This window comes from Meleagris gallopavo, chromosome 1 (assembly GCF_000146605.3).
Source record: "Meleagris gallopavo isolate NT-WF06-2002-E0010 breed Aviagen turkey brand Nicholas breeding stock chromosome 1, Turkey_5.1, whole genome shotgun sequence".
Lineage (NCBI taxonomy): Eukaryota > Metazoa > Chordata > Aves > Galliformes > Phasianidae > Meleagris > Meleagris gallopavo.
This window is the reverse complement of record NC_015011.2, coordinates 35,399,521-35,425,528: the sequence shown is the minus strand read 5'-3', so window position 1 is coordinate 35,425,528 and position 26,008 is coordinate 35,399,521. Positions and strand designations below refer to the sequence as shown.

Here is a 26,008-nt window from a genome sequence, read left to right as displayed (position 1 = left end):
TTCATAGTCCTCTCAGATGCAGGGAAACACTGTATTCAGAATGCAGCCCATGCCTACACTTGGTTTTGCCTTTTCCATCCCAAGCTTTGGTCAGGAATTTTATAATAATTTTATTGTATTCCCAAGTCTCTTATCTTGCGTTTATTCTTGTTACTCCAGTTGCTACTGGTTTTAGCTTGTACACAGGAAATCACAGTGCCAATCAGTGTTGTTCCCAAGGTGACAGGAAACCCTCTTTGGTCGGATGTTGATTGTGCTTGTCTTTACTGCTCCACCCATCGCATTTTCTTCCTTTTTGGCTTAAGTTAAGACAAATTAATCAGTGGCCGCCATCTGGTAGACAGTTTTGGTGGCTTTGCAGTGATTTGTCCAGTTGATCTTTTGAACAGTAACACACAGCACAAGAAACTGAAGGGAAATGTCTATGTTAATACATAAATGCTTCTGGAGGCCTAGGATCACACAGGTCATTGTTGCCCTGGGCATGCAGTACCTTGAGCTGCGTGAGTAATCCCTTTGTCTTGTCCATCAGCAGGCTTGGGTTTTTAAGCACTGTTTGGCCAAACGGCTAAACCAAAGGCTGAAGCTTTTCAGTGATTGACTTCTTTGGCTCTGCTTTGCTTCTGTAGCCACCCATCACAGAAAGGGCTTCTGAGGCTAATGTGTAGGCAGAGTGGGACAGCTGGAAAAGTGAGGATGCAAATTAGCTGGATTTGATTGTTCCGAATAGCTCAGCCCCTAGCAGGTTGTGTCCAACAAATATACCACTTTTTTTTTTTTTTGCATGGGCAGTTTGGAAATACAGTGCTGAGGACAAAGAGAGTGAGGAGAGCATCAGTTGCATTGTAAGAGTCAGGCTACTTATTGCGCAGGGTGAGGTGTATTGCAGTTACGAGTCCTTGACTAGATCCCAACAGGAAAATGAACAACCAGTGCAGAAAGGAGCATTCACACCAGATATACAAAGTTTTTATGTTTGCAGTTAAGGTTTATTTTTCACATTTGGTGACTTTTTTATAAAGTCTCCTTGAATGCTCCCATTAATGTCTGAAAAAGGATTATCCCGCAAATTGAGGCAGAAATATTCACCTTTTCTGTCGTTTTGCACTGTATTTTCATTGATCATGCAATTCCTCTTGTCCAGCTGTTCTGCAGAACTGCTTAAAGTTGAATTTACCTCAGTTGCTCTTAATTTAAAACATTAGGAACAGACAGAGAACACCAGCTGAAGAAAGAAAAGAAAAACATCAAAGCGTCTCCAAAAATGAAATATGAAATAAATAAGTATGTCTCTGAATCGCAGGAAGCCGCATACTGGACAATAGTTATTAAGCATCCAGCTTACATAGTAGCCATCAGTTAATATTCCAGGCCATGACTCTCTTATTTGACTGCAGTCATAATTCATTTTATTTCTGTGCCTTGTCAGAAGAACACTTGCAAATGATGGCAGTTTAATAATTACGTTGCTTACTCTTGGAAAAAGCCAGTTCCTGGAAATTCAGCAGAGATCTCCTACACAGTCAGAATCGCTATGTACAGAAAGCTTAACATCATTTGCTAGCAGAAATGTCACTTGTTTGCAAACACACCTTTCCTCAAATAACACTGCTATAGGTCAGGCTATTTCTGTTACTCAGCTCTTGTGGTAAATTCTCTTAGCATTTATATTAATGTAGCACCTGAATTCCTCGGTCACATATCAGGATCTGTTTGTGCAAGAGTCGTTATACATATAGAGTTTAAATGATTCTCTATTAAAAAAAAAAAAACACCTGAAAATCTAAATATAAGGCAGGCAGTCAGGCATGCCTCAGGAAACAGAGAAGCAGTACTACAACATGAGGATGCCTGTGAGAATGGCTTAGCTCAGAAAATATTTCCTATAAGTGGTAGCTGATTCCATATGACATTGACATTTCAGCCCAGTTCTTGCTAGAGTTGTTTGTCTTCCTTGGTTCCATCACATCCAAGCTGATGCATCCATTTGCTTTGACTTTGAACCTTAGCTTTGTATGACCAACATATTTCAGAATCTCTTTTTATTATTTTCAAGCTAAGGCAAATGAGACATTAATTGGTTAGGTGACTAATCCAAGGTAATCATGCAAACCAGTGTCCCATCTTCATAAAATACCCAAACTCTTGAACTCTTCGTTCTGTCCTCTAGCCAATTGAATCTGTAAGAAGCTATGACAGTGATATCTCTTTCTGGGAACAGGGACTTCCCTTTTGTACCCTGTCAAAGAGTGTGCTTTTGATGCTTAACAAACAGAGGACATTGTTGTTATTAATTTATGGTAGCTATAATTATCTCTGTTTTGTTAATACTGCATCTTGATAACAGGAGCAAAACAGAACACAGCAACTTCAAATGACTGCTCAAATATGTGATAGGCATCAGAAGGGGAAGTGCTGTATATAATTCCCACACAGAAAAATGTCGTTAAGCACAGTATTTCTCTAGGGAACTCCGTTTCAGTGCTTCAGGATGGCCAACAGCAGCTCCCTGCAAAGCCACGCTGCCAATGAGAGTTGGAGTCAGTGAGGGCAGAAGGCAGCAGAGCCTGCCCCTCTGTCCCCTGGGAAGCTCTATCTCTCTTCTCTGAGATGTCTCAAATCCTTCCTGAGTCGTAGCAAATTCCACTGGAGGATGTTCATACAGTCTAAAGGCTTTCAGTTCCTTTCCCTGTGTTTGATAGTGGCCATAACAGTGTGGTCTTACAACAAATAAAGGAAAACAATTGAGGCTGTAGCAAAGTACTAGATAGCTAGTAAATCCAATTTGCATGGTGTTGTTTCACTTCATACCCTATTAGCTTGTTTTGCCTCAGTGGATTTGTAGGGGTATCTGCAAAGAGAGTTTAGCCTTCAGAGCACACTACAGAGTAGGTTTGTGAAAGAAGTTTGTGAAAATCGGAAAGCTGGTATTGTAATTAATCCCAGGGGTAATCCTTCAGCTACAGAGAATGCATTTGCAATTTGCTGATAAGATTAGAATGAAATAAATGTTTTCTGCTTTATCACAAGGATTTTCCCCAGTATGGATGGCCTAAATTCCACTCCGGTCACTGTGTATAGTGTTTGCTATTGCCCAGCTCAAATCCTCCATGCTACATTGCTCATGGTCCTGGGACATTGCAAAGGTCGTAAAGTGAGCAAAGATTGCTGTTTGGAGGGAAAATCTTGGAAGAGAAGCCACCAAACACAAAGTTGTGCAATCAGTGCTTTGTTCCGATTGCTCCTATGCTACAGATAGCCAGAAGCTGGAGGGCATACTGACAGAAAGTATCAGTGTTAATTAAGTACTTGGTAATTCTTGCTTATTTTGCTGATGTCCTTTCCCCAAACCTTCTCTTTGTGGCTACTTGAAAACAGGATACAAGTTAACCTTTGATCTGACATAGTACCCCAACTTCAGGCCTACATCACTCCCTTCCATATATGTTAATATGACACACGCTGCATCATTAGCTATATGGAGCCCTACATGTTGAGTATCTAGGGTGACAGATGTGGGGTGGAGACTGGGGCAAGGAGAGCAGTTCAATTTTCTTTCAAATATAACTTCTCCCTTGCCTTTATTTCATTACTCAATGTGTGTTTAGAGTAACACTGCTTTTATCAGACCCCTCATATTTTCCTTCTCTACTCAAATTAATTGAAGTGAATTTATATCAAATGCTGTTAGGATTTTTGAGGCCAGGAATCCTTAGCTAGTAGAGAACTATGAATCAGAAGCAATTATAATTATTTCACTCTGAAGTTTCCAGCATATATTAATTCATTGATGTAGTGTATGTGGAAGAGTAGATCCAGGAAGCCTTTGCTCAGACCTGTGCCTAAATCTCTGGGCACAGGTACAGATATGTTTCTCTTCTCTATATCTCAGCCTATGCATTCATCTGTAGGAACATCTCTGATGTAGGTGAGTAGTAGGCATGGCCAAGGCCTCCATATACAAGCTACAGGACCTGCTGAGCTCTATAGATAGAAATTCCAAGCCAACCTGTCTGCTTCTCAACTGCTGCTTAGGCCTTAATGGGACTATACAGCTTGACACTGCAACTTAAAAAGATGTATTTAATTCCGAGAGTTCAAGGTAAAATAAGCCCTGGTATTAGACACTTACAGCTGTCTTCTGAAAGCATTCAAGCATTGCTCCATTTCAAATTGCAAAGCAACGTGGATATCCTAAACCCACTTTCAAAAGGAATCCAGGTAATTGGTGCATTAATATTTGAGCAAGCATTCCCATAGAAAGCATGGCTGGAAACTAATAAAGAAAAGTGAAGTGAATCAAGAAGAAAATACCAAGAACAGAGAAAGGTTTACATACTTAAGCAGGAGAGCTGAATGTACATTTCTGGTGCCTGTCTTTGAGATCCTAAATCCTATCAACTTGCAGTATAGCTTAGGCACATGAGTCACTCTGGAAATGGGACTGTGTCATCCAAAGTGTATGAGCTAAAAGGATTTCTGGTCTGTACAGCCAGCCTGAGATACTTGGCCCACCGTGTCACTGAATGGAGCGATTGCATCAGCTGCCTTCAGGAGCAAAGGACACTGTCCATAGATGGCGCAGCTTTGTTGAAGAACGCTGTGGGCCTGCGGGTTTTACATTTGTCAGGAACTGCTGTCGTTCAGTAATTTCTTCAAAGTGCACTAACAATTCATTTGTCTGCTTAGAAATCTTCTCTGTGACACTTGTAGTAATTTAAAGATAATGAAGACCAAGTCAAATAAACAAGGAGTGTGCTTTTTTATTATCTTAAGGTTGACAGGGTGTAGTAAACGCCTCTTTTCCCAGATGTTCCTTCCTGTCTTTCCCAAAAGGCAAATGCACCAGGAAAGAACTCATTGTACTGATTAGTTTTCAAGTAACAATAAAAAAATAGTTTTTTCTTACTGATACTGTATAAAGAACTCTCTCTGCCCATTTACATGAAGAATATTTCTATCCATTTCTTCTTCCAGAATGCCTGGTTTTCTCAAAAGTGTATTGCAGTACATTAATATATTAATAATTATTTTCTTGCTTGTTTGGATTTAAGGATTGCATATTTTATTCCTTAAAAGAGCAGCATTTTGGAGGTAGAAATTGTGCTTATGAGGTTAATTAATATAGAACACATGGTGCTAAATTGATGCTTATTGAGATTACTTCTGTTTTATTAAAACAAAAATCATCTAAGCTAAGGTATGCGGTCTTAAAAAATTACCTCCCCTAAAGCTCCTGCTGTAGTGTTGCATCTTTTCATTCTCATTTATCAGATCCCTTCTCTTAGGTAGGCCGGATAGGTAGTTCTCTGAACATTGCAGGCAAACACCCTCTTATCAATCTATAGTGCTTAGCAAAGAAGTGAGCTGGGAGAAGGAATTGGACTGCAGCTACCCAGGAGATCAAAGTTGGAAATGATAGAATTTTTTTTTGTTTAATTGTTAATTAAAAAAAAAAAAAATCAATCAAAAGATACAGCAGACAGAATATGTGACGGGTTTTTTTTAACATTTCTTGATGGTTTTCCTTATGCATTATCTGAATTCTTTAACTTGAGCTTTTGTTTTATCTTTGCATCCTTAACAACTGAATGTTTTTCCTCTTCATTCTCTTTTCTATTTCCCTATTCTTTCAATCACTTTTGTTTATATTCATTATAGCTTGGTTTAAATTAGCATGCGTATTAATTGGAGATAGAACAGGTAGGTTAGCTTGTATGCTTGTGCAGCGAGGCCTCCAGTATGATATAGAACAACACTGCAATGCAAGCAGCTAATAGTAGCAATAAACATGACTGCATTCAATTAAAGCTCCACCTAAAGCAAATTAACCATAAATTAGAAAACATTTATTCGGTGCTCAGAACAAACAACTCAAATGAACACAACAAATTAGCGTCTTCGTTTATTTTTGTTTCTGAACATTTAACTCAGTTTTTACCCGTGCTAAAAGCATGTGTATGTAAGAATGAGTGTGAAATATAGCTTTGTGTTACCATTCAAATTTTATTGGAGAGAGGAGTTTGCGTGACAAAATGCAATTTGATCATTGAAATAATCTACAGGAAAAAATGGGAGCTTGTACAAGCTTTGAATTTTTGAACAGTCAGTTCCCGTAGCAGAGCAGCATAGCCTTATCGAGGGCAGAACAGGAGTGAATTGGCAGTACATTAGAAAGCATGATTAAAAGAGAGAAAGTTGAAACTACTCTCATGTCAGCTGTTTTCCTCCACAGGATATTGAGCCATTCCTGTCCCAACCAGATACTGATTGCTTAAAACTTAGTCCAGAAGTACTTGTCAAAACCATTTCCGTAGTTCATTTTGACATGCTGAGCTCTGAGTAAACCCTGAGAATTGTTTGCAATTTAGTGTTAGAGGTATTGGCCTGCTGTTGCTCATGGCTCTGGAAATAAGATCAGACCCTCTGGAGGGTGAAGCACCTTTGTTTTCCAGAGAAGCTATTGAAACGTTATAGCTGAGGCTCTTGATCTGTGCCTGTGGACTCAGAGAGGGCTGGAGGATGCTGCCTGGTGCTGCCATAAGGTTTCTTCAGTCTAGCAGACTGCAGTGAGGTGGAAACCTTCTTTCCCAGTAGCTGTATATCCTCTTCTGTCAGAATGCACACAGTCTGCTCTTGTTACTTCCAAACCCCTTCCTCAGAATAGGGGGCAAGAAGCATCAATTGTTCAAATGGTAAATAAGTGTAAAAAAAAAAATAGCATAACACTAGAATACTATTAAGAGAACCATGTGATAGAGTGAACATGAGCAGAAATGGCAAATCTTCCTTCCAGAAAATGCCTAGGATCAGTGTACCCCAACCAATTGCATCTCTTACAGTGTTTAGCTTAAATGTCCTCTAGCTATGCCTTTTTGGTGATAGGTATTAGCCCCAGTGTTATATCCAGTGTACTTCTTTTTACCATGAATGAGTTACTCTGGTAGGTAACATGGGGTTTCCCACATAAATGGCTGCAGGATTTATCCCAGATGCATGTAGAAGTGCTGTAAACATCAGTAATATCAATTGAATAGTTAAGCATGCTTGTGGAAACATCGGACTAGTATCTACTTATCCATCCAGTATCTCCTCTCCAGCAAAAGGGAATCAGAGCCAAAAAAAGATTAATGTGTAAGAACTGAAAAATTCATTTTATTTGGAACTGAGGCTGGAAGCCCATAGAAAAAGAGAAGTCAATAGTTCCTAGGCAGGAGAGGAGCTCTGTAGGTACTCTGGTGTTTTAAGAATGGCACGGGATGTCAGGACTGGGAGGAAGATCAGGTTTTAACCATCTGCACAATGAAATGCAGAAGATGGAAATGGTCTGAAGAACTGTGTTCATTTTTTATAGGTCCTTTTAGGTATCAGGCTGCATTGATTGTTCATGATGCATATTACCCTTTAATGCAACATAAATCAGTCATTTTATATTCATATAGACTTTCTATCAAAATTAGTTTGTATTCTTGTGCTGTTGTTTTTAAATAAATGATTGACATTATTGATAATGAATCTTAAAATTAATTGAAGAGAACTTGCCTTTAGAGAAGAAAGCCTGCGACAAATGATTTCAAAATGATTTAAGGTAAATTGAGAAATGATGAAGATTTAGGGAACTTTGGGTTTTAGTCCTGCTTCTAGTGCTAATTCTTATTTCCCCTTGTTAGTTCACTGTTTGCAGCTTCTGAGTCTTTAGCACTTCACTCTGTGTGATGTGGGCTTGATTTGTTTAGAAGTGTTGAGAACCCCAGGTCTGAGTCATTTCCTAAAAGTTGCAGCGCATAAGCAAGTGAAAGCTAAACAAAACCCCAAAATATTAGCAGGCAAATGAGAGATCATTAGGGAAACTGAGTTTTCATCATAGACCTACAAAGTATAAAATTGGTATAGCAACGTTTCATAAAGCACCTAGCAGTGTAAAAATAAAAAGTGCATTGTATATTCTATGTGCAATATTTATTATTTGGATGACATTCATATAATTGCACAGTGATTTTTTTATTCACTATTTTCTCAAACTTATGCTGAAGATACTGATTGACCTTTGGTGAAAGCAGGAGTAAATTAGAGGATAATTACATTAATGGAATTTGCATATTATCATAATCTGTCAGAATATTCATTAACATATATTGCATCATAACAGAAAACTGAAACTCTCAAGCTTGGCAATTCCACAAAAAATGTAGACCTAGAAAAAGTGAATCTTCTCTTTTACAGTTTAGGTTGTTAGTAAGGGAGTTTTACCACACGCTTAGAAGACTTGTTTGAAATAATATGCTGATGAGCAGGAAAAATCTAGAGATTACTACATCCATTAATGACTATAGTTTCATTCACCCTACTTTCTGTAAGCATCCACTAATGTGACTAGTGCAAAGTGTTGCATATTTCACACTATCAAGTACAGAGAAACTAACATTTGTGAAAAATGTACAAACTATTCTTATGCTTATTAGATGTAATTATTTAATACAGCATTGCGAATATTACTTTAACATTTATCCAATTATATTTTGCTTCAAATGAGAGTCATCACTTGGTCTTCTGATGACTGACTATAATGAACATTGTATATCTGGATTTGCAAAGAAATGTCTCAGTTTTATGTTAGAAGGTCTATGTTACATTAATTAAGGAATTGGCAGTATATTCAGTCCTTTTCAAAGATTTTTTAACCTCTATGTATTTCCTCTCTTCTGCTTTTTTTTTTTTAAACATATGATCTAATTTTTCTTGATGAAGTCAATGGGAGTTTTCAGTACTCTCTTTTTATTTATTTTATCTCAAAATACAGGATAACTAACAAGAACAACATTATGCACTTTTCTGATTTGCTGAGCTTTTCACATCCCCACCCCACAACAGCCTCGTTTATCCATTTGTTCATCTGCATGACCCTTTTCCCTTAGCAATTTTGAAGATCAGCAGGAAAGCTGGGTCCTATAGTTTTTCAATTGCCTAATTTTGTGAATTTAATTTGTTTTCCTATGAATTATTCTACTGAAACATGAAACTAGACAAGCAAGACGATTCTGGCACTCGAAAAGGCATCAGTAAGGCAGTAAGTGGTGGAAACCATGTGCTAATTGTGATTCTTCAGTGCAATTACAGCCCACCTGAATGCTCACTGAGTACCCCTGCAAGATCTGAGCACCAGGACCCACATATAGACCAGAGGAATACCACAGAAATCAAACTCATGGGAGAACGGTGGTGGTTTCCCTGACATAAAACAGAGAGAAAAGCCCTGCTGAGCATCCCTGCGCAGAAGATCTCTGGGCATGAAGCAGCTCCCTCCCTAGCAGCCACAGCCAGCACTACTCTTCCCACTCTTAATGGCTTCCTTCCACCCGGGGCTGACATAGGCCTGTCTTCGGCCTCAGGGGTGCAGCGGCGGGGCGAGGAGGGCATGCGGAGCGGAAGCACCTCCTGTGCCTGCAGTGGCGGGGTCGAAGGGCAATGGCTGCTGATGGGCTGCGGCCCTGCCACTCATCCCAGCACCGGGAGGCACCAGGGCCCGCTAGGGACTGGGAATCTGGGCGTTGTGTTTTTCGAGAGTGCTGAATAAACATGAAAAGGTGCATTTAAAGAAGTTGTCCAGCTTAAATAATCAACTGGGAAAAATTGCGTCGGGTAATTGGATTGTCATAATCACCAACCATGGCTTAATTTTAGAGTCATGGAAGACCTGGAAATGACCTTGCTAATGATTAATAGGCTTTAGTAACCTGGCAGCCCCGTGAGGTGGACAGGTGGAGCTTCCTTTTGAGAGTTTTGAAACAAGCAAAACAAACATTGCCTTTTTTTTTTTTACCTTGACTCCTAATAAAGTCTGCATCAATAAATGTACCATTAAAAGTCCTCCAGTGGATTCTCATCAGTGGGCTTGTTCCTATTGCCCTGTTGAAAAGAGGGCCGTGAGTATGTAGTAGGCCCCCCTCTGAGGTACTAGACAATACACAGACACAAGTGGTTTCCTGATTGCACTTATTCACATACCCAGTAATGATGTGGCTCTCCCAGCTGACGAAGTGTCGGAAGAGTTAGTCTCAAGCCGACTTTAATGAGATGTTGTCACGAACGTTTACCGATTCCTTACATGATGCACATCGCCGCCCAGACAGAACTTGAGGTGTTCCAGGGCAGGGGACTCTGCTCACAAAGGAACAAATCAATTTTCTCTAATTGGCCTGGGCTATTAACACAGGGCACCGAAAGTAAAGCTATTTATAGAGGATTGTGACATAGAATTGAAAATATTTGGAAATAAGGGGAAAAAATAAGCATATGCCTTCTTCACTGTAATTTGCAAGGGAAGGATGTAGTCAGGGTGTTTAGAGGGATCCAAGAAAAATTACTTGTCTGACTAGCAGTGTCAGTGATCCCATTGATCTATTGTGTGTTCTCTCCAATAGCACAAGAAAAGGAAGGCACACTGCTTAACATGCTTTCTACTCTTCTTTCCAGAAATTGACTAATTTAACTATGAGAAGAACATAGAGAATCCAAGAGGCCAGAGCAGAATCTGAGACTACAAGCATCTTACTCTAGAACATAAAGAATATGTTGAGTTCATGCCCACCCAGGTCTTTCAGCATCATGTCCTGTTTTCAGTTCTGTCCCTCAGTATGATCTAGAATTCAGTAGTCAGTATGATTAATATTAATGTTGGCAATAGTTAGCTAGTGTAAACATTCTTAAAAGCTTTTTATTAACTTAGGCATTCTTCTTGAAAGTGTTGAGTTGCCCATTTTTGTGGAAGAATTACCTTCACAGCTATTATCCATCCCATGCCTTCAAATGGAATTTCTATCAAGGTTGCAGTCCTTTAGGTAGTTATTTTCTGTCCTCTGCTCAGTATTTATTCTGTATATAGATTTCAATGTGTTAAATATGTAGCTAAAACTACTTTTTCTTTCCAGACTAAGTTATTTGATTCTCAACACTGGTATTCATCAGTAATCCCCATAAATGGTAAAAGCTATAAACTCGAAGTTATAATTAGACCAGGTATATTTTCTGTTGTTGTTAGAAAGGAAATAGCCTTTTTGCCAAGACTGTCAGTTATAACAATGTAAAAGCCAAAGAAAATATTAACATTTTCACTGTACTTTGTTGCTAAACAATGAAAATACTTTTCCTCTATATTGGGAAATCTCAGTAGACTCTTCCAGAAGTATGGCTGGATCACAATTGCTACCCATATCTCAACCAAAGATAGTCTGAGCATTTTGGGAGCGGTTCATTTCACACCTTTTCTGTAGTTTTCTGGCTCATTTTCAAAAGATCTGTTCTGTGATAGAAACCCTCAGAGCCACCTGTTTGAGGGACAGCCCTTTCCTGTGGAATAAATTGCTAGTCGTGGTCAGAAGAGATGCTTAAGCAAGATGGTTTTTATGAGAAAGTAGTCTAACAGGATGTTTTCCTTGACGAATGTCTGAAGGACTGGCTATCCTACAGACAGGAATGGTCCCTCAGGAAGTGGCTCAGGTACGTGAGCCAGGACTAGCCTGCAGAGAGCAGCCACCATATGGGACCTCTGTGTGATAGAGTAAAATCACACATCATATAACAGCTGCTCATAATTTCTGCTCAATGTGCTCCTTCAGCCCTGCATTCCACCTAGGTGAATTAGTAGAATCCTACCCCTCCATCTTCCCTCTGCCAATAAAAGTTGTCCCTGTCTAACCCAGGAGGCGGCCAGCTGTCTGCAACCACTTCTGCTCCATCTTGCCTCTCTCCCACCACTGTTTCTGTTGCTGACTCACTGTAACCATCTGCGTGCTTGGACAGCACATTTCTTGCTGTCACCCACTCATCATTTATGCTGAAATAGGCTCATGGACACTATGGCACTGAGATTCACTGGTTCCATCAAGTGGCAACTGTAGTTTTGTGTTTTGCTAAGTGTCAGGTGGGTGGCTGAAATCATTTCTATTCATGCAGAATGACATGATAGAAATGGTTTAATGTAAAACAAAGTTACTAAGAGATCTGCTGACATGCGTAACAAAGAGGGAAGTACATCGAAGCTGTGTCAGAACAAAACAAAGTATTCTATTAGTATTGTTGCAACCAGAAAAGAAAGCAATAAACCCTCAGAGTATACTTAATCTGGTGACAGAAAAAAGATTTGAAAACATAAACTGCAACATATCATGAAGTTGAGTCACAACATCTGAAAAGAACAAATAATTTACCAAAATATGTGTACATTCAAGTATCTTTAGGCCACTCATGGATAACAAGAGGAGGGTAACAGGCAGCTGTGAACACAACTTTTGCTGCACACTAAGGGAAAGCATTCCCCCACTATTGATAACAGTTGCCTCACTGATTATGATTCTGCTTGTGTGGTATTTATAATAATATATGCCAGTACGCATTACAGTCAAGGGGATAAAACTTCTGTTGTCACATCTCTGTGTTCACATTGCTGCTTGATGTTAGAGACTTGTTTACACTGAGCAGGGTATCTGTAGCCCAATTCAGAGATAGCTGGCTAACTCATAGCCTTCACAGTACCGATTTCTGATAAGTAAATACAATAATTCTGATTAAGGCCTAAAGATGTGCATTTAGTCATCATAATTAAAAGAGCATGGATTTATCACCATCAATATGCCTCAAGTTAAGGGCTGAGTAGGTAACATTTGATTAATGAGTTGAAACTAGGAAAAACATTTATTTACATGTGATTTGGAGAAAGCAACAAAAAGGTTAACAGTCATATCAAACGCAGAAATGTGCTTTTTTTGTATTTCCACAGCTCAAAGATATTTTCCCATATTTTTTCTGAAAAAGTGCTCTAAGTCTGTGACCATTCCTTCTCCTGTGGTTCAATGCTGTTTTTGCGTGTCACTTGTCACTTACCTCACCCATGACACTGTCAACTAACTTAGCGTCCATGATGTTGGCACCTCCTTTCCACTTATTCTTCTGATTTTATCATTTTCTCCCTCCATGTTTTATATTTAATTTGAGTAGATACTTAAAGATGCAGCTGACATCTATGAATTTATTTCCCGCTTGTTATACATATATGCTACAAATACATTCCCTTTTCTTTCTGTGAAACACTTCTTTCTTACTAACATACCACTTGCATATTTGGCATACAGAAAGATTAACTAGCATATCAGAAGCATTTTCTACTTTTAAGAACAATCTGAAGTTCCTCCATAGCAGACTGATTTTGAAGAGTCAGTTGTTGGATTCAAGATGTAGGATGATCTGTAAAATCTTGATTTTCTGGCCACCCAGTGTCCCAGTGAAACCAATCTTTTCATACATCCAAATATCCCAATGATTACACAGACTACACAGTCAGGTACATGGTACAGGCACCACAGACAGGTGCATGAGTATGGGATTTACAGTACATTCTAATTTTAAAATAACTTTTAATTATTTTCTAATGCAGGCGAGGATCCAATGTCTCTCTAACTTTGGACATGAGTAGTTTGGGAAGTATTGAGCCTTTCGTTGCTGTGCCAACTCCGCGAGAAAAAGTGGCCATGGAATACCTACAGTCAGCTGGTCGCGTCCTGACAAGGCAGCAGCTTCGAGATGCAGTTGCATGTTCTCATTTACTTCAAACAGAATTCATGGTGAGTTTAACAACAAGCTTTAGATAGGATTTTGTGATAATTGGCACAACAGAAAAAGAGTAGAAGTAAAAAAAGAGTAATTGGGCAACATTTTAATATCAAGGTGCAGATCATTTCTGAAGGGAGGATTAGATTGTTCCAAGGTGGTGTTTTACGTTTAGAAATCTGAACTCAACTGTAGTAAATAAATAACTCGTAGATAACTGTTATCTATAGCCAGAGATAACACAGATTCCTGTTCTGTTCATGGGTGGGATGAAAGTTGCATTCGAGCTGCAGTACTAACATCCAGCAGTAGTAATACTGTGACAGTTTCAGAGAGATCATAAGGATGTGATGACAGAAAACACAGGAGTAATTGGAGAATTTGCTCATCCCCATGTAAACATCACCTGTGTTAGTAACGTTTATAATTCAAAGACTAAACTTTTAGTTACTGCAAGTGACATTTTTGGAGCAGACACAGATACCACAAAAAGAGAAGTAGGTCCTGAGTCAGACTAACATATCCTTAACAAATACTCCATACAATGGGCCTAACATACTCAAGACCAAAAAAAAAAAAAAAACACAACCAGAAAGGACTGTTATAAGTGTATTTAATATATTTTAAAAGGTAGGAATGTACAACAAAGACAGTGACCAGGATGAAACCAATCACAGCAGGAAAACTGACTCATGGGGAAAACATGTTATTAATATTACTTGAAGGATACTTGAAAAAGACCAGTACTGCAAAAGAGACAGATAAAAAAGCTTATCAGATATAAGGAGATAATGTTTACAAAGGAATTAGAACTGAGTGTAAACAGAAGCCAGCTGAATGTGAAAACTGAATGAGGCAGGTCAAAAAAAAGTTTTGAATTTACAGAAAATCTTATAGCTTATTTTTAAATAGATCAAAAGCACAAAATTAAATGGAGAGTACAAGGATCAATAGAAGATCAAAGGAATAAAAAAGAGACTTGGAGAAGGTGAGGCAATAGGAGAAAAGTGTTTATGTCATTTACATCTGTGGTCAACCATAGAAGAATGCGTGGAATTTCATACTTGTGTGGCAGAAGTAGATTAAAATAGATCACAAAAGGGTTTCTCTGATATTGAAGTGTTAATGGAACAGAACAGATCAATAAAGTGAATAAAAGATAATCACTGGAATAAGCTGGTATTCACCCAGGAGCCCTGGAGGATTTCATATATGCAATTACTGATGTATTAACTAACAGGGCAGATATAGCTTAGCACTTGGGTCCCAGTATCCGAGGAGACAGAAAAACAAAAGTAACAAGTCCTTCTTCAAAAGGGCTCCAGAAGAGATCCAAATAGCTATAGATCTGCAAATCTGATGTATGTGTCAGAGAAATAGCAAAGAATTATGATAGAGAAAGATGCCGATGGATACATAAGCAAATGCAGTACAGTGGGGAAGAATCAACGCAGTGTTTGCAGTATAGGAAGGATTTGTAGTAGATATAGATGCTTCTTAGAGTAAAAGAAGGTCATCACCGGAATCTCAGAGACATCTACTTTGGAGCTGAAACTGACCAAGATGCTCAAAAGCCATCTGGAAAAGGGGTTAAATAGTAAGGTGATAAAGTTTGATGATGATATTCTGTTATGAATGGTAGTAAAATCAGAAATTGACTTCAAAGAAGTTCCAGAAGGATTAAATGAGTGTGGCAAGGTAGATGAAATTCAGGGTTGAAAAATAAAACGTTATGCATTCAGGGGAAAATAGTTCTCCATACTTCAGTGGGTTCTGAAATACAAGGCTGATTCATGATAAAGGAAGTACAGAATAAAATAGAAAACATCTTTACAATGGTGGAAAAATTGTAACGGTCACAAATGCAAGCTGTTCTGATTATTCCGTCCCAAAGCACATGAACAAGTATGGCAAATACCATCACAGGCTAGAGCAGCTTCTGTATTAAGAAATATTAAATAGACTCAGTCAAGGACTCCTGACTAGGAAAGCAGTTCTAATGGAAGCCTATAAAACCATCAATATTGAGAAAGTAAACATGGATGAATATTCATTGTGTTTTTTTGCTAAAAGAACACTCTGGGGTGGCCAGTTCAAAACAAAGAAAGGCTCATACCATTATTACAGTTCTCTCATAAAGCTTGCTATCAGAGGGTACAAGATCTGCCAAACCAAACTGTAGTGGAAATGCTAAGTCATGACTTGAACCAGTGACTAAGCACCTGGTAGGAAGGCAGGGCTAAACCAGGGACAGTGCACCTGAGTGACTGGAAGGGGTGGAGCCAGGATCTGCCTCTTCCCAGACCTCATTTAAAGGTTGGCAGTGGAGGCAAGGGTATGTTGCTGGAGATCTCTGTGTATCCAAGGCCTCCCAAAGGTGAGCAGCTTCTTTGTTTTTTCTCTGCCCATGGTTGTTGCAATTGGGTAAACCTTTACTTGCTACAGCCTAGCAAGTAGATCCTACAGTAGGACTTTGCTACTATGCTATCATTGCTGCACTTTCCATCACATTACACCTAATGCACTCAACTCAACCTTAGCCTAAACTTTTTAGTTTTTATAATTCGTTAGCAAACAAACAGGCAAAATTGACACAGGTCTAACAAAGACATAGAAGCCTTTCAATTCTTATTTAATGTCTGAGGATGTGATTCCTCGGAGTTCTATTTTCTTTGAGTATGTGAGTCAGTGAAATAGATGATGAGTTTCATCTTATTCTAAGACTAGTTTCCAATATGAATAATTGCATCCCTATGAAACAGTCCAGTTTTGCTTTTTTCTCTTTTAAAGAGACAAGGTTTAGTGTGAAAGTCATTTGCTTTGGAAAAGTAAATCGCTTAGTTGTTTTAGTAGCAACTGGTTAGACTGCACATGGAAAAAATTCTAAGCATCCAGCGTTCTTTTACCACCATTTATATCGTCCATTTTCTGTCATTCTGTGACTTAGGCTGGAAGGTTTGAGAAACAATATTTTCATGTTTTAAGTTCCCGTGTCTCTATGAACTGTATCCTAACAAGCTGGCCTATTCATAGAATCTCATGTACCCAGATCCTCTCACACAACATCCCTGCTTGGTTTTGGATCAACTGATGCTCATATTTTATCCTTCTTTCAGTAGGACACAATACAACGTTGGCCATTCCGTATCTCCAGAGAATTAAATTGAAGATCATGATTTTTCTGTTCCAGTTTTAGTATTTTTTTTAATGCCTTTTAAGATAAGGCTGCTGTACACTTTCTGTCTAATGTCTTCCTTTATACAGATAATAGCTTTAGTAGAAACGTTAAGCATAAAATGTTAAGCACATAAAGAACACAATATATAACCCTTGCTCATTCTGCTCAGTCAGCTTGTTTTAACTAACTAAGAAAATACAACAAGAAAGTCTTTTTGAGATTAAAATTACTATTTTCCATGAAAACAGTCCAACTATGCTGACAATTGAGAAATGGTGTTCAAAGTTTTCAATGGAAAACTGAAAGATGCTCTCTTGAGTTACATTTGGTTTAAAGAATTATTTTAATTAGCATTATAGAGGGGTATTAGTTCTACTTTTTAATTGTTGGTATTAAATGTTCAAAATATTTTTCCACAATATTTATTAAGACAAAAGTGCTATTTTCTTCTGCTGTTTTCTTTTTGTTGTTCTTGTTGCTTTTTCTTTTTTCTTTTTCTTTTTTTTTTTTTTGTTAGCAGAAAGTTTGGATATTTTTTACTCAAATACCTGATTTGCAATGAAGAAGAAATATAAATTATCCAGCAAGTATTTGCTTAGTAGCTTAATACTACTTACGAGAACTTCAGAACTTGGTGATGGAAAAGAGAAATTTCAGTTCTTGAAACACTGGAATTTCAGAAAGCGCAGTCTTGTGTAGGAAACAGTGAGATAGCTGAATCTGTAAAACTTGGCTCTCATCAAAAAGGAGGCATGAATATAGCAAATCCTGAACTGGATTGCCTCCATTTTCCTAAATTTTGCCAAATCTTCTGGAATGCTCTTAGAGACCCAAGTCTTATCTGTTTACGTGTATGAGTAGATGTAGCATTTGAAAAGCCAAACATGAACCAAAATACTTGTTATTAGAACATTATCACCCAGATAGGTGGAGCAGCCCAAGAACAAAAGCTTATGTGCATGTGCATTTATAGTTACATGAGTACAACTGCCTGCAGCTTATAAATTTCTATTTAAAAATGTCATACATATATGTAAAACAGCTTGATGTGCATTGTCTGTTACCTACAGATTTTGTGTGCTTATTAACATGTGTTCATGCGTTTTGCAATCAGCTGGGTTTATCTATCTCCCCCCCACTAGCAGGATGGTTTCCTCATCAAATCCTGAATTTTATTCTGGAATCCTCTCTCGCATTTCATAGCCAGCCTCACAATAAGTGACCTGTCTGTGGCTGAGATCCATGGTGTACTGGCAGATTTCTGTCTGTGCCCTTGGCCTCACAAGTACTTAATACTGGGAGGAGCCCACTGACTACAGAGTGTTTACAGGATGTAAGTAATTAATATCATTAATTGACATTGTTGGCCCAAAGAAATACATTCCTGTTTTCAGCTTGGTAGCATTTCTCCATCTGTCAGTAACAGGCCAACTAATGAACTATTTTAAAATTTCAAGAGGCATCCACAAGGAGACAGCTAGGTGACTGGAAAAGCCCCACTGACAACAATCACTTGTGCAGGCAGAGCACTTTCCCCACATCTTTTTCCAGACTCTTCAGATGACCAGCATAGATTCTGTTAGACAGAAGCTTAATGTATTGCCCTCTCTTGTTCAGTTCAGCAACAAAATCTTTCAGAAGCAGAGCACCAGTGATGTTAATACTGAGTTCACTGGACCAGTGAGTCTCAGCCACTAGCAGAGTGCATGGTGCTCACAGCCCAAACTAGTTAGCACCCTTCAGAGCCCAAGGTAGAGACTCATTCTGTTGAACTCAGTTGAAGAGCAAGGAAGAGATCTAGAAAGAAACAGAGCCATGTTCCTGTTTGTCTCACAAAAGCACACAAGAGCCATGTGTCTGAAGGATGGTGGCCGTGCATTTGATCTTTGCTGAAGTCCTGGTCAAGCCTTGTTCTCTGGATTTAGAAACTGGCTGATTTTGGAGGAAAATATTTGAGTAAATTTTCCAGAGGTGCAAGTCAAAAGAAGTCCACACTGTACAGGGTAAGAACATACCTTTCATGCCTCCTCAAGTTCCTATGCCTCTGCAAGAGGCAAATATATAATATGCCACTGTCTCCTTGGATAAATATCCCAGGCTAGTAACAGAATTCTGAAATCTTCAAAAATTACTCTTAAGTATTAATTTAACAAAGATCATTTTCCATCTTATGCTAAGATAATTTAAACAGCACTGGCCAGGGGAAAAATGAAGATTTGAGTCAACTGAAACATCTTTCATGTTTTAGCTGGTAAATGTCAATCATGGCGGGGTGGGTGGAGGAAGAACAACTGTTTCATTTTGTCATTTCCAAAGCTTGCTTGTTTGTTTTTCATTCAGCCATAAGAACACTAACAGTATTTTGAGACCTCAAAATCAAAATGACTCTTCCTCCCCCTTAGACCAAGTGAAGCATTTTCTTCAACGTAAATTAGGAGTATTTTTACTTTTCATTCTGAAAAACAATTTGAAAAAAAAGTAACTGTAAGCTGTTCAAGTCAAATTGTCACATCAGTTATTTTCACAACTTCAGAGTTAAGGGAGGTAATGTGGTTGAGAGGCTAAAAATTTAAAATGAGAATCAAGGCAAATAGATTTTTTTTTTTTTTTTACACTTTCGAGTTACTGCTTGCAGAGGCCTAATCATTGCTATAAAAAGCAAGTAAGATCTTTAACTGATGTTGTTAAGGGCTTTGCACAGAATTTAAATATATATAGTCATATATTATTTAATTATCTTGAAAGCTTTCAGTCCGTTCATGCAAAATGCTTTTCTTTCCTGCTATGATACTGCACTTTTCAACTCCACTTTTCTAGTACTATTGTGTTTTCTAGCATATCTCCTAATCTTCTAAAAACCTTGCCTTTAATAATTCATCAGAAGTGTTCCTTGGAAGTCACCCTTTCAGTATGCAACTCCTGTGTTTATTAAAGGAAGGGTGTTGACAGACTTGAGGTGGGAACCACTTTTTTCTTAATAACTTTGATGTCAAAAGACAGTTGTGTAACAGCAGATGGCCTTCTGGGGATAATTTCCTGTACAGTTCCTTTGGAAACACCAATCTGATTTAATTTATTTTTTATAGGAAATACCAATGAATTTTGTGGATCCCAAAGAAATTGACATCCCGAGTCATGGAACTAAAAACCGCTATAAAACAATTTTGCCAAGTAAGTGAGTTAGCCCTACTATGAAATTTAGTCTGCTTTGAGAACATATTGCCATGAACAGTTAGTTGTCTTTATCTTCGATTGTTGTGTACCTATTCATAAGTGTCTTCTTAGTCTATGCAGAAAGCAAGGAAAAATCCAGTTCTGGGGGACCGACCGGTGCAGGATTCTGCCTGGATACCTTAGTCATTAGATGCATACTTTGGCTGCATCCCAGCCACATGCTGAAATGCAGCCTAGGTGTATGCCGGTTTTTCTCTAGAGGACAGCTCAGGCAAACAGGTTGAGATGGATATGCTATGCCTCACAGCAGCTTCCCTGATCTGGAGAGTGAGAGGACAGAGGCTGTTGCCTGTATCAAAGCCTGCACCATCGAGCAGAGTGCAGCCCCTCACTGAATTCTCTCTAGCTTGGTCAAACTAGCAGATATTGTGTCTAACATTAAGTTGCCCAGACTAAAAGAGAAATTGCATCCTATCCTTTCTCATAATGGACTTCCATCTTCCTAAGTCCACTTCGTTTTGTTTTAATTATTTTTCTTCTCCATGCACTGCATGGCTTTGTGGAAATACATTTACATTAGTAAGAACACAGTGCTTCTTCATTGTTGCTGTAAACTTGCTACTGCTTTGCTATACTGCTTCTGTATTCTCATCAGCCCAAATTACTTATTTCTGTCATAGTAACAATTGGTTTGTTATAATTACAGATGATTGAAAACTTTTCAGTGGAATAGTTTTCCTTCAAAATACAGATTTTTGTGAAATTGAACTATTTTTATACCATTTTGGGGAGGGATGCCAAGATATTCCAATTCTTTTATTAATCATTTGATAGTGTCAAAGTGGAAAAGTTCAGTGATTCTAAATTTTAAGGAATCGTCCCGCAGCGAATTATAAACACAACTTTGGATTTGGAATGAAGAATACTTTTTTAAATTACAGCTTGTCCTATCAACTAGGAAACTGCTTTCTAGTAATTTCCATAATGTCCTTGTAGGACTATGTTACATGTCAGTCATGCAAATTCACACACTTTGAATGACAAGATTTCTCCCAGTGAGCCTGAATGCACTGTAATTTGATTATACCATCCGAAGACCTTGCAGTCCAGAATGAGAAATGATGGCCTTCAGCTGCTAGATTAGCCTCAGAAATGTGATACATAGTTGGGGAAAAAAAAATGCATTGTGTTGAGTCCTTGTTTCCCTTCAGCCACCAGCAAAATTCCCACTGACTTCAAGGTCAGTTCATCTATATCAATAAATAGCTATATGTAGCTGAGTAAAACAGAGGAATGTTGAAGGGAATTAAATAGGTGAAAACAATTGAATGAAAGTTATCAATTACCAAGGAATTAGAAAACTATGTAGCCCCAACAGTTTGGCTCAGTGTCAACAGGATATGCACAGAGGCTGAAATCCTGACCCCTCTGAGAAAAACAGGAGCTTGCCATTACTGCAATAGAGCCAGGTTATCACCCAAGCCTGCCTTTGGCTGATAAGCCACATTCCTAGAAGGATATCTGCCTATAGCATCAGGTTCACCTTCGGGAGCACCTTGTGAGTTCAAGAAGGCCTGCTTCACTGCTGCATGTGTTTTGAATTGGGTTATGACAGCTGGGCCTTTGTTGATGCTTATGAGTTTTGAGAGTCAGAATGCCTTCATGTTCTCACTTCCAGCCAGTCAGGGTGCACAGCTGACTCCAAGGCACATTTTCAGTCAAAGCTCACTGCTGATGTGCATCACAGCTATTCTTTGGCAGGTGCTTCGTAACCCTCCTTGACAGAAATCAAAAGGTCTGGTGTGTGTTAGCACCAAGCTTGTTCAACGGAGATATTTTGAGGATCGAGGCACATGCTCATAATAAATACTCACACACCCACATCCAGCCCAAAAGGGCTTGGAAACAATCAGCATCATTAAATAGAGTGGTCCTTCTGGTTTCCTGCTCAGATGATATCAACCTATGCTCAGTATACCATGTCAGCTTTTCCATTCCCCAGAACTGGTGGTAACAAGTGATGGTGGAATTGATGGGTTATCTCTCAAAATGCCCCATCCTGCCTGCTCCACCCTCTGCACTGGGATGTTCTCATTTTCTAAGAGATAACTTCAGCACAGATAATTCTGTCACAGGGAGTAAGGGAGCAAGTTAGTATTAGTAGATACTACCCAGGCAGGCACCAGCATGAGTAAAATGACTGCCTGCTGAAATTATTTATATATGGAGAACTCCAAAGTGCAGGAAACATTGCATTTCTATGAAAAATCTTTCGTTTGCAGTGTAATATAGCCAACATTCATATACAAATGCTACAATTTCTCTGTAAGTTTTGAGTGTTATCTGCTTTATAATAATATGCTAATATACCCAGTGAGGGGACAAGGCAAGTGGCTATACTGCTCCTTGAGGTCACTGTTTCTTTATCCTTCCCACTGACTGAGATGCCACGCACTAGTCCTGTGAAAGCCCTCTCCATATCTTCGACTGCATTCCCCTGCCGTCCCCTTACAGCATTCTGGCCTCCTCTGTTGCTGGTCCTACCCCAGGCTCTATCACAGTTACATCCCCATAGTAGAAAACCAGCCCTGAATGCTCCCTCTTCACCATCTTATTTCACACCTTCACCAGCTGTCTCCTGCAGCCCCTAACACGTGTCCTCACAGCATGCAATCAGGTTCAAACACATGTGTTTCTTTCCCTTCCTGCTCCACTTCTCCATTTCAAACTAGAAGGAGAATTGCTATGGTGCTTCAGAGCAGGTGTGGGATTTTGCTCACAGAGGGACAAGTGGCTTAACACTGTTCGGTGGGTATCTGTGTGTGACATACATCCAAGATACCTGGACATCACTCCTTATTTTTCCTAAAAAGAACACTCAAGGCAAGAGCGTGCATGAAAGCAGTCACTGCAGAAGAGCAGACTGACAGTAACATGAAGATGCAAAGCACCTGGTGGGTCAGGTCCACAAATACACATGCTGTTCCTGAGTTGCTTGTGCTAAAACTGGCTGTGACACTTCATTTAAAGACAAGGGGAAACTTAAATCTAAATCACATGAGCAAGGCAATGTCTTACACGAGCTTATAGACAGATGCTGGGAAACCATTCCCTTGATGTTGAGAATTTTTGAGCTCCCTGGGTCTTATTTGCTCCAGTCCTGCTCCCTAGTGAAGGCAATAGGATTCCCAACAGGCTCTCGGAGACAAAAGATAAAAATCATATTTGCACAGCAGAATAAGAAAAAAAAAAAAAAAAGTTTGTTACTTAGGCAAATTCAACGTGTATTCATCAAAGAAATTTCTGTATTTTCATTTGACAGAATGTGTCCTAGTTGTAGTCAGCGCTATTATAACTGCTATATTTGTCAATAGCCAGTATTATGATTGATTAATTAATGTTATGTTGCATAGTTAATAATCTAAGTGGGTATTAAGCAAACTTTATTTTTAGAAGTTAAGAAAAATTCCCTTTGCATCAATGAAATTATTTTCTAACGCTGAAGCAAGTTTTAAAATGCAGAAGCACTCACCATCATAAATCAGTTAGATTTGGGAAATCTGGACTGTAATGGAAGTGCTGGGACATGATTCAGACAAAATTAAAAAATTCAGTGTAGTTTACAGGTACTGTGTACATGAAGTGTTTTGAGGTAGTTATGATACTTGCAAGTTTAATAGCTTATTCCCCACCTGGCACAGACTGGGGATACAGTCTGGATTCTTCTCTGTCCTGTGTTGCAATCTTTATCAAAGAATATCGGTACTCATATTTAATTTAGAGACTGCAAACAAAACCAAGCAAAACAGGAGTGAATTTCAAAATGTCTTGATATCTAAAAGCTATATGACTGTTTTGTGCTGCGAGTGAGACAGCAGTCTGCCCCAAAACATATTCAGCTTCTTTTCCTATCCAAAAAAGAGAAATGCCATAGGGACAACCCTTCTTACACTTTTTCAGTCCTACTGTCAGTGAGGTAACTAGAACTGATCTAAGGCAAACAAGTGACTTGGAAATACTACAAAAACAAACATACCCATGCTCTAAAGAATTTAACACATAGTAGCAGTCTAAATGAAAGAAGAAAAAAACGAACTCAAGTAAGATAAAGCTTGTGCAATGGGATGAAGCTGGGGGTCTTCATGACAAAGGAATGTTCATAGTGTGGATGAAACTCCAGTGTTTACAGCATAGGGGAAGCTGTCTGGCAGTGCCACCCATGCTATGATGTGATCCCTATATGGGCTAGTCTTATGGGGGCAAACAGCTAATTAACTCCCTCGATCCTGGTAAATTCATATCAGTATTAATTTGTTAAAGATGGAGTTAAAGGAAGCCTCTTCTGCATTAACCAATGCCTTAATGGGAAAACTGTTACAGACTTCCTAGATGCATGGAAGAAAACAGCAGTAACTTTGGCTCAGTCATTATTGTAGGTAGCATTTTTTATTTGCAATTCCAAGTGTTTAACAGCCTTGCTGCGTTTCAAGATGTTTTACACATGTTGATGAATTCAGCCTTGCAGCCACCGTCTGTCTTTCTTCTGTAGCTTGAGACTCTCAGGCTTTGCCATCCTTGAGGAAAAGATGATTACCTCCAAGGTAGTTGTCATTCAGGAGTAAGCTAATTGTTTCCATTTGTGTGCAATGACTGTGCAGTGGCTCTGGATCTTGAGCAGGGTTCAGGTGTTCCTCACTTTTGAGCTAAGTGTACAGCAATTTTCTATTTCAGAAGTGATCAAGACTTAATTTATAAAAGCGCTATTCTAAAACAGCTTTTTCTTATCTGATTGGAATTGGAAGAGTCTCATAAATTCTGCAACTGATTTAGCTGATCCTCAATACTGGAGGAATTTATCCCAAGGTATGGTTAAGCTGGATGTTGAGTCTGCTTGGAAGAGGTTTTTTAAGGTAGGGGTCAAGCTGCATCAGAATTGGAGGCAGTGTGTGAACTAGAGGAAATGAATGTTTTTTCAAAGCCACGTAGCCTGAGGCACTTGTGGAAGTGGCTAATAATCACTCTGTGCTGAAAAGGAATGAGAGATTTCCTGCCTTCATATTGTTAAGGGAGAAAAAAAAAAGCTGAGCAGTCTTCATGTTGTGCTTTTAACACAAAGGACAAGATTTCCATGCAGACTCTGAATTAAAAGGCATTCATTCATTTGCCCATTTTATGAAATATACATTCATAACACAGGCCTGGGTCCTGAAATGGCTCCACTCCCTTCCCAAGAAGTTCCTTTCACCTCTATGGAGAAAATGACATAAGTATGTTTGGGATCACCCTTCTCTTCCTCTGATTTGCAAAACTTTTGTCTTTCCATAAGAACGGTGAAAAGTCACAAAAGAAATTCAAAACCTGAAAATATCAGGTTTTGGTGTAGCACAGGAAGTTTTCTTACCACCCTCCAGTTCAGCACCCATAGAAGAATCTTTGAATATTTGTCTAAATTGCGTTGCAAAAGAGCTTTCCAGAGACTGTTTCCAAACCAATAGAAAACTGATAATTCTACTTAAATAATTAAGGAAACTGCTGGAAGAATATTTTTCAGTAGAGAAATATTTCCGTATCATTTTATTAACAACAGAGTGTTCTTTCAGAAAATATGTGAATAAAGCCAGAAAGCCAAACTGTGCCTCTATACTGCAAGGTAGGCATCTCACTCCCCTCCTTTTCTCTTTCTGATTGTGAATTTACTGGCCTTAATTCTGAAAGGAAAATCACATCATCACAAATGAGCAAACAAAAAATGTGTTTGCAGGTGGAACTTAGTAACCCTCAGCTCTGTAAGATACCAGAATTGCACCTCATTCCATTCTAGATCCAAGACAGTGAAAGGAGGATGATAAAGGAAAATGTTCCTATATTTTTTTTCTCCACTCTGTTACACACAAACGTTCCTAAACTGTCAAAGGAGAACACAGGACTGAAGGGAAGGATAGGGATCGCATAGTCCAGGCTTTCTTAGTGAACATTACATTGATGTAAAAACACATGGCTGATTTCACTCCACACAGAGGAGTCTCTTCTTAAATTAAATCCAAGTAGTCACTG

The 26,008-nt window shown here is 38.8% G+C and overlaps 1 protein-coding gene across 2 annotated transcripts in view; it reads left to right on the top strand.

Annotated features, from left to right (window-relative positions):
* PTPRR (protein tyrosine phosphatase receptor type R) overlaps nucleotides 1–26,008 on the top strand; it is a 132,121-nt gene that overhangs the window by 83,587 nt on the left and 22,526 nt on the right. For both annotated transcript variants that reach the window (XM_010708144.3, XM_010708152.3), the window contains 2 exons: nucleotides 13,430–13,616; nucleotides 19,867–19,951. In XM_010708144.3, the coding sequence (XP_010706446.1) occupies nucleotides 13,430–13,616; nucleotides 19,867–19,951 (272 nt within the window). The remainder of the gene's footprint in view (nucleotides 1–13,429; nucleotides 13,617–19,866; nucleotides 19,952–26,008) is intronic.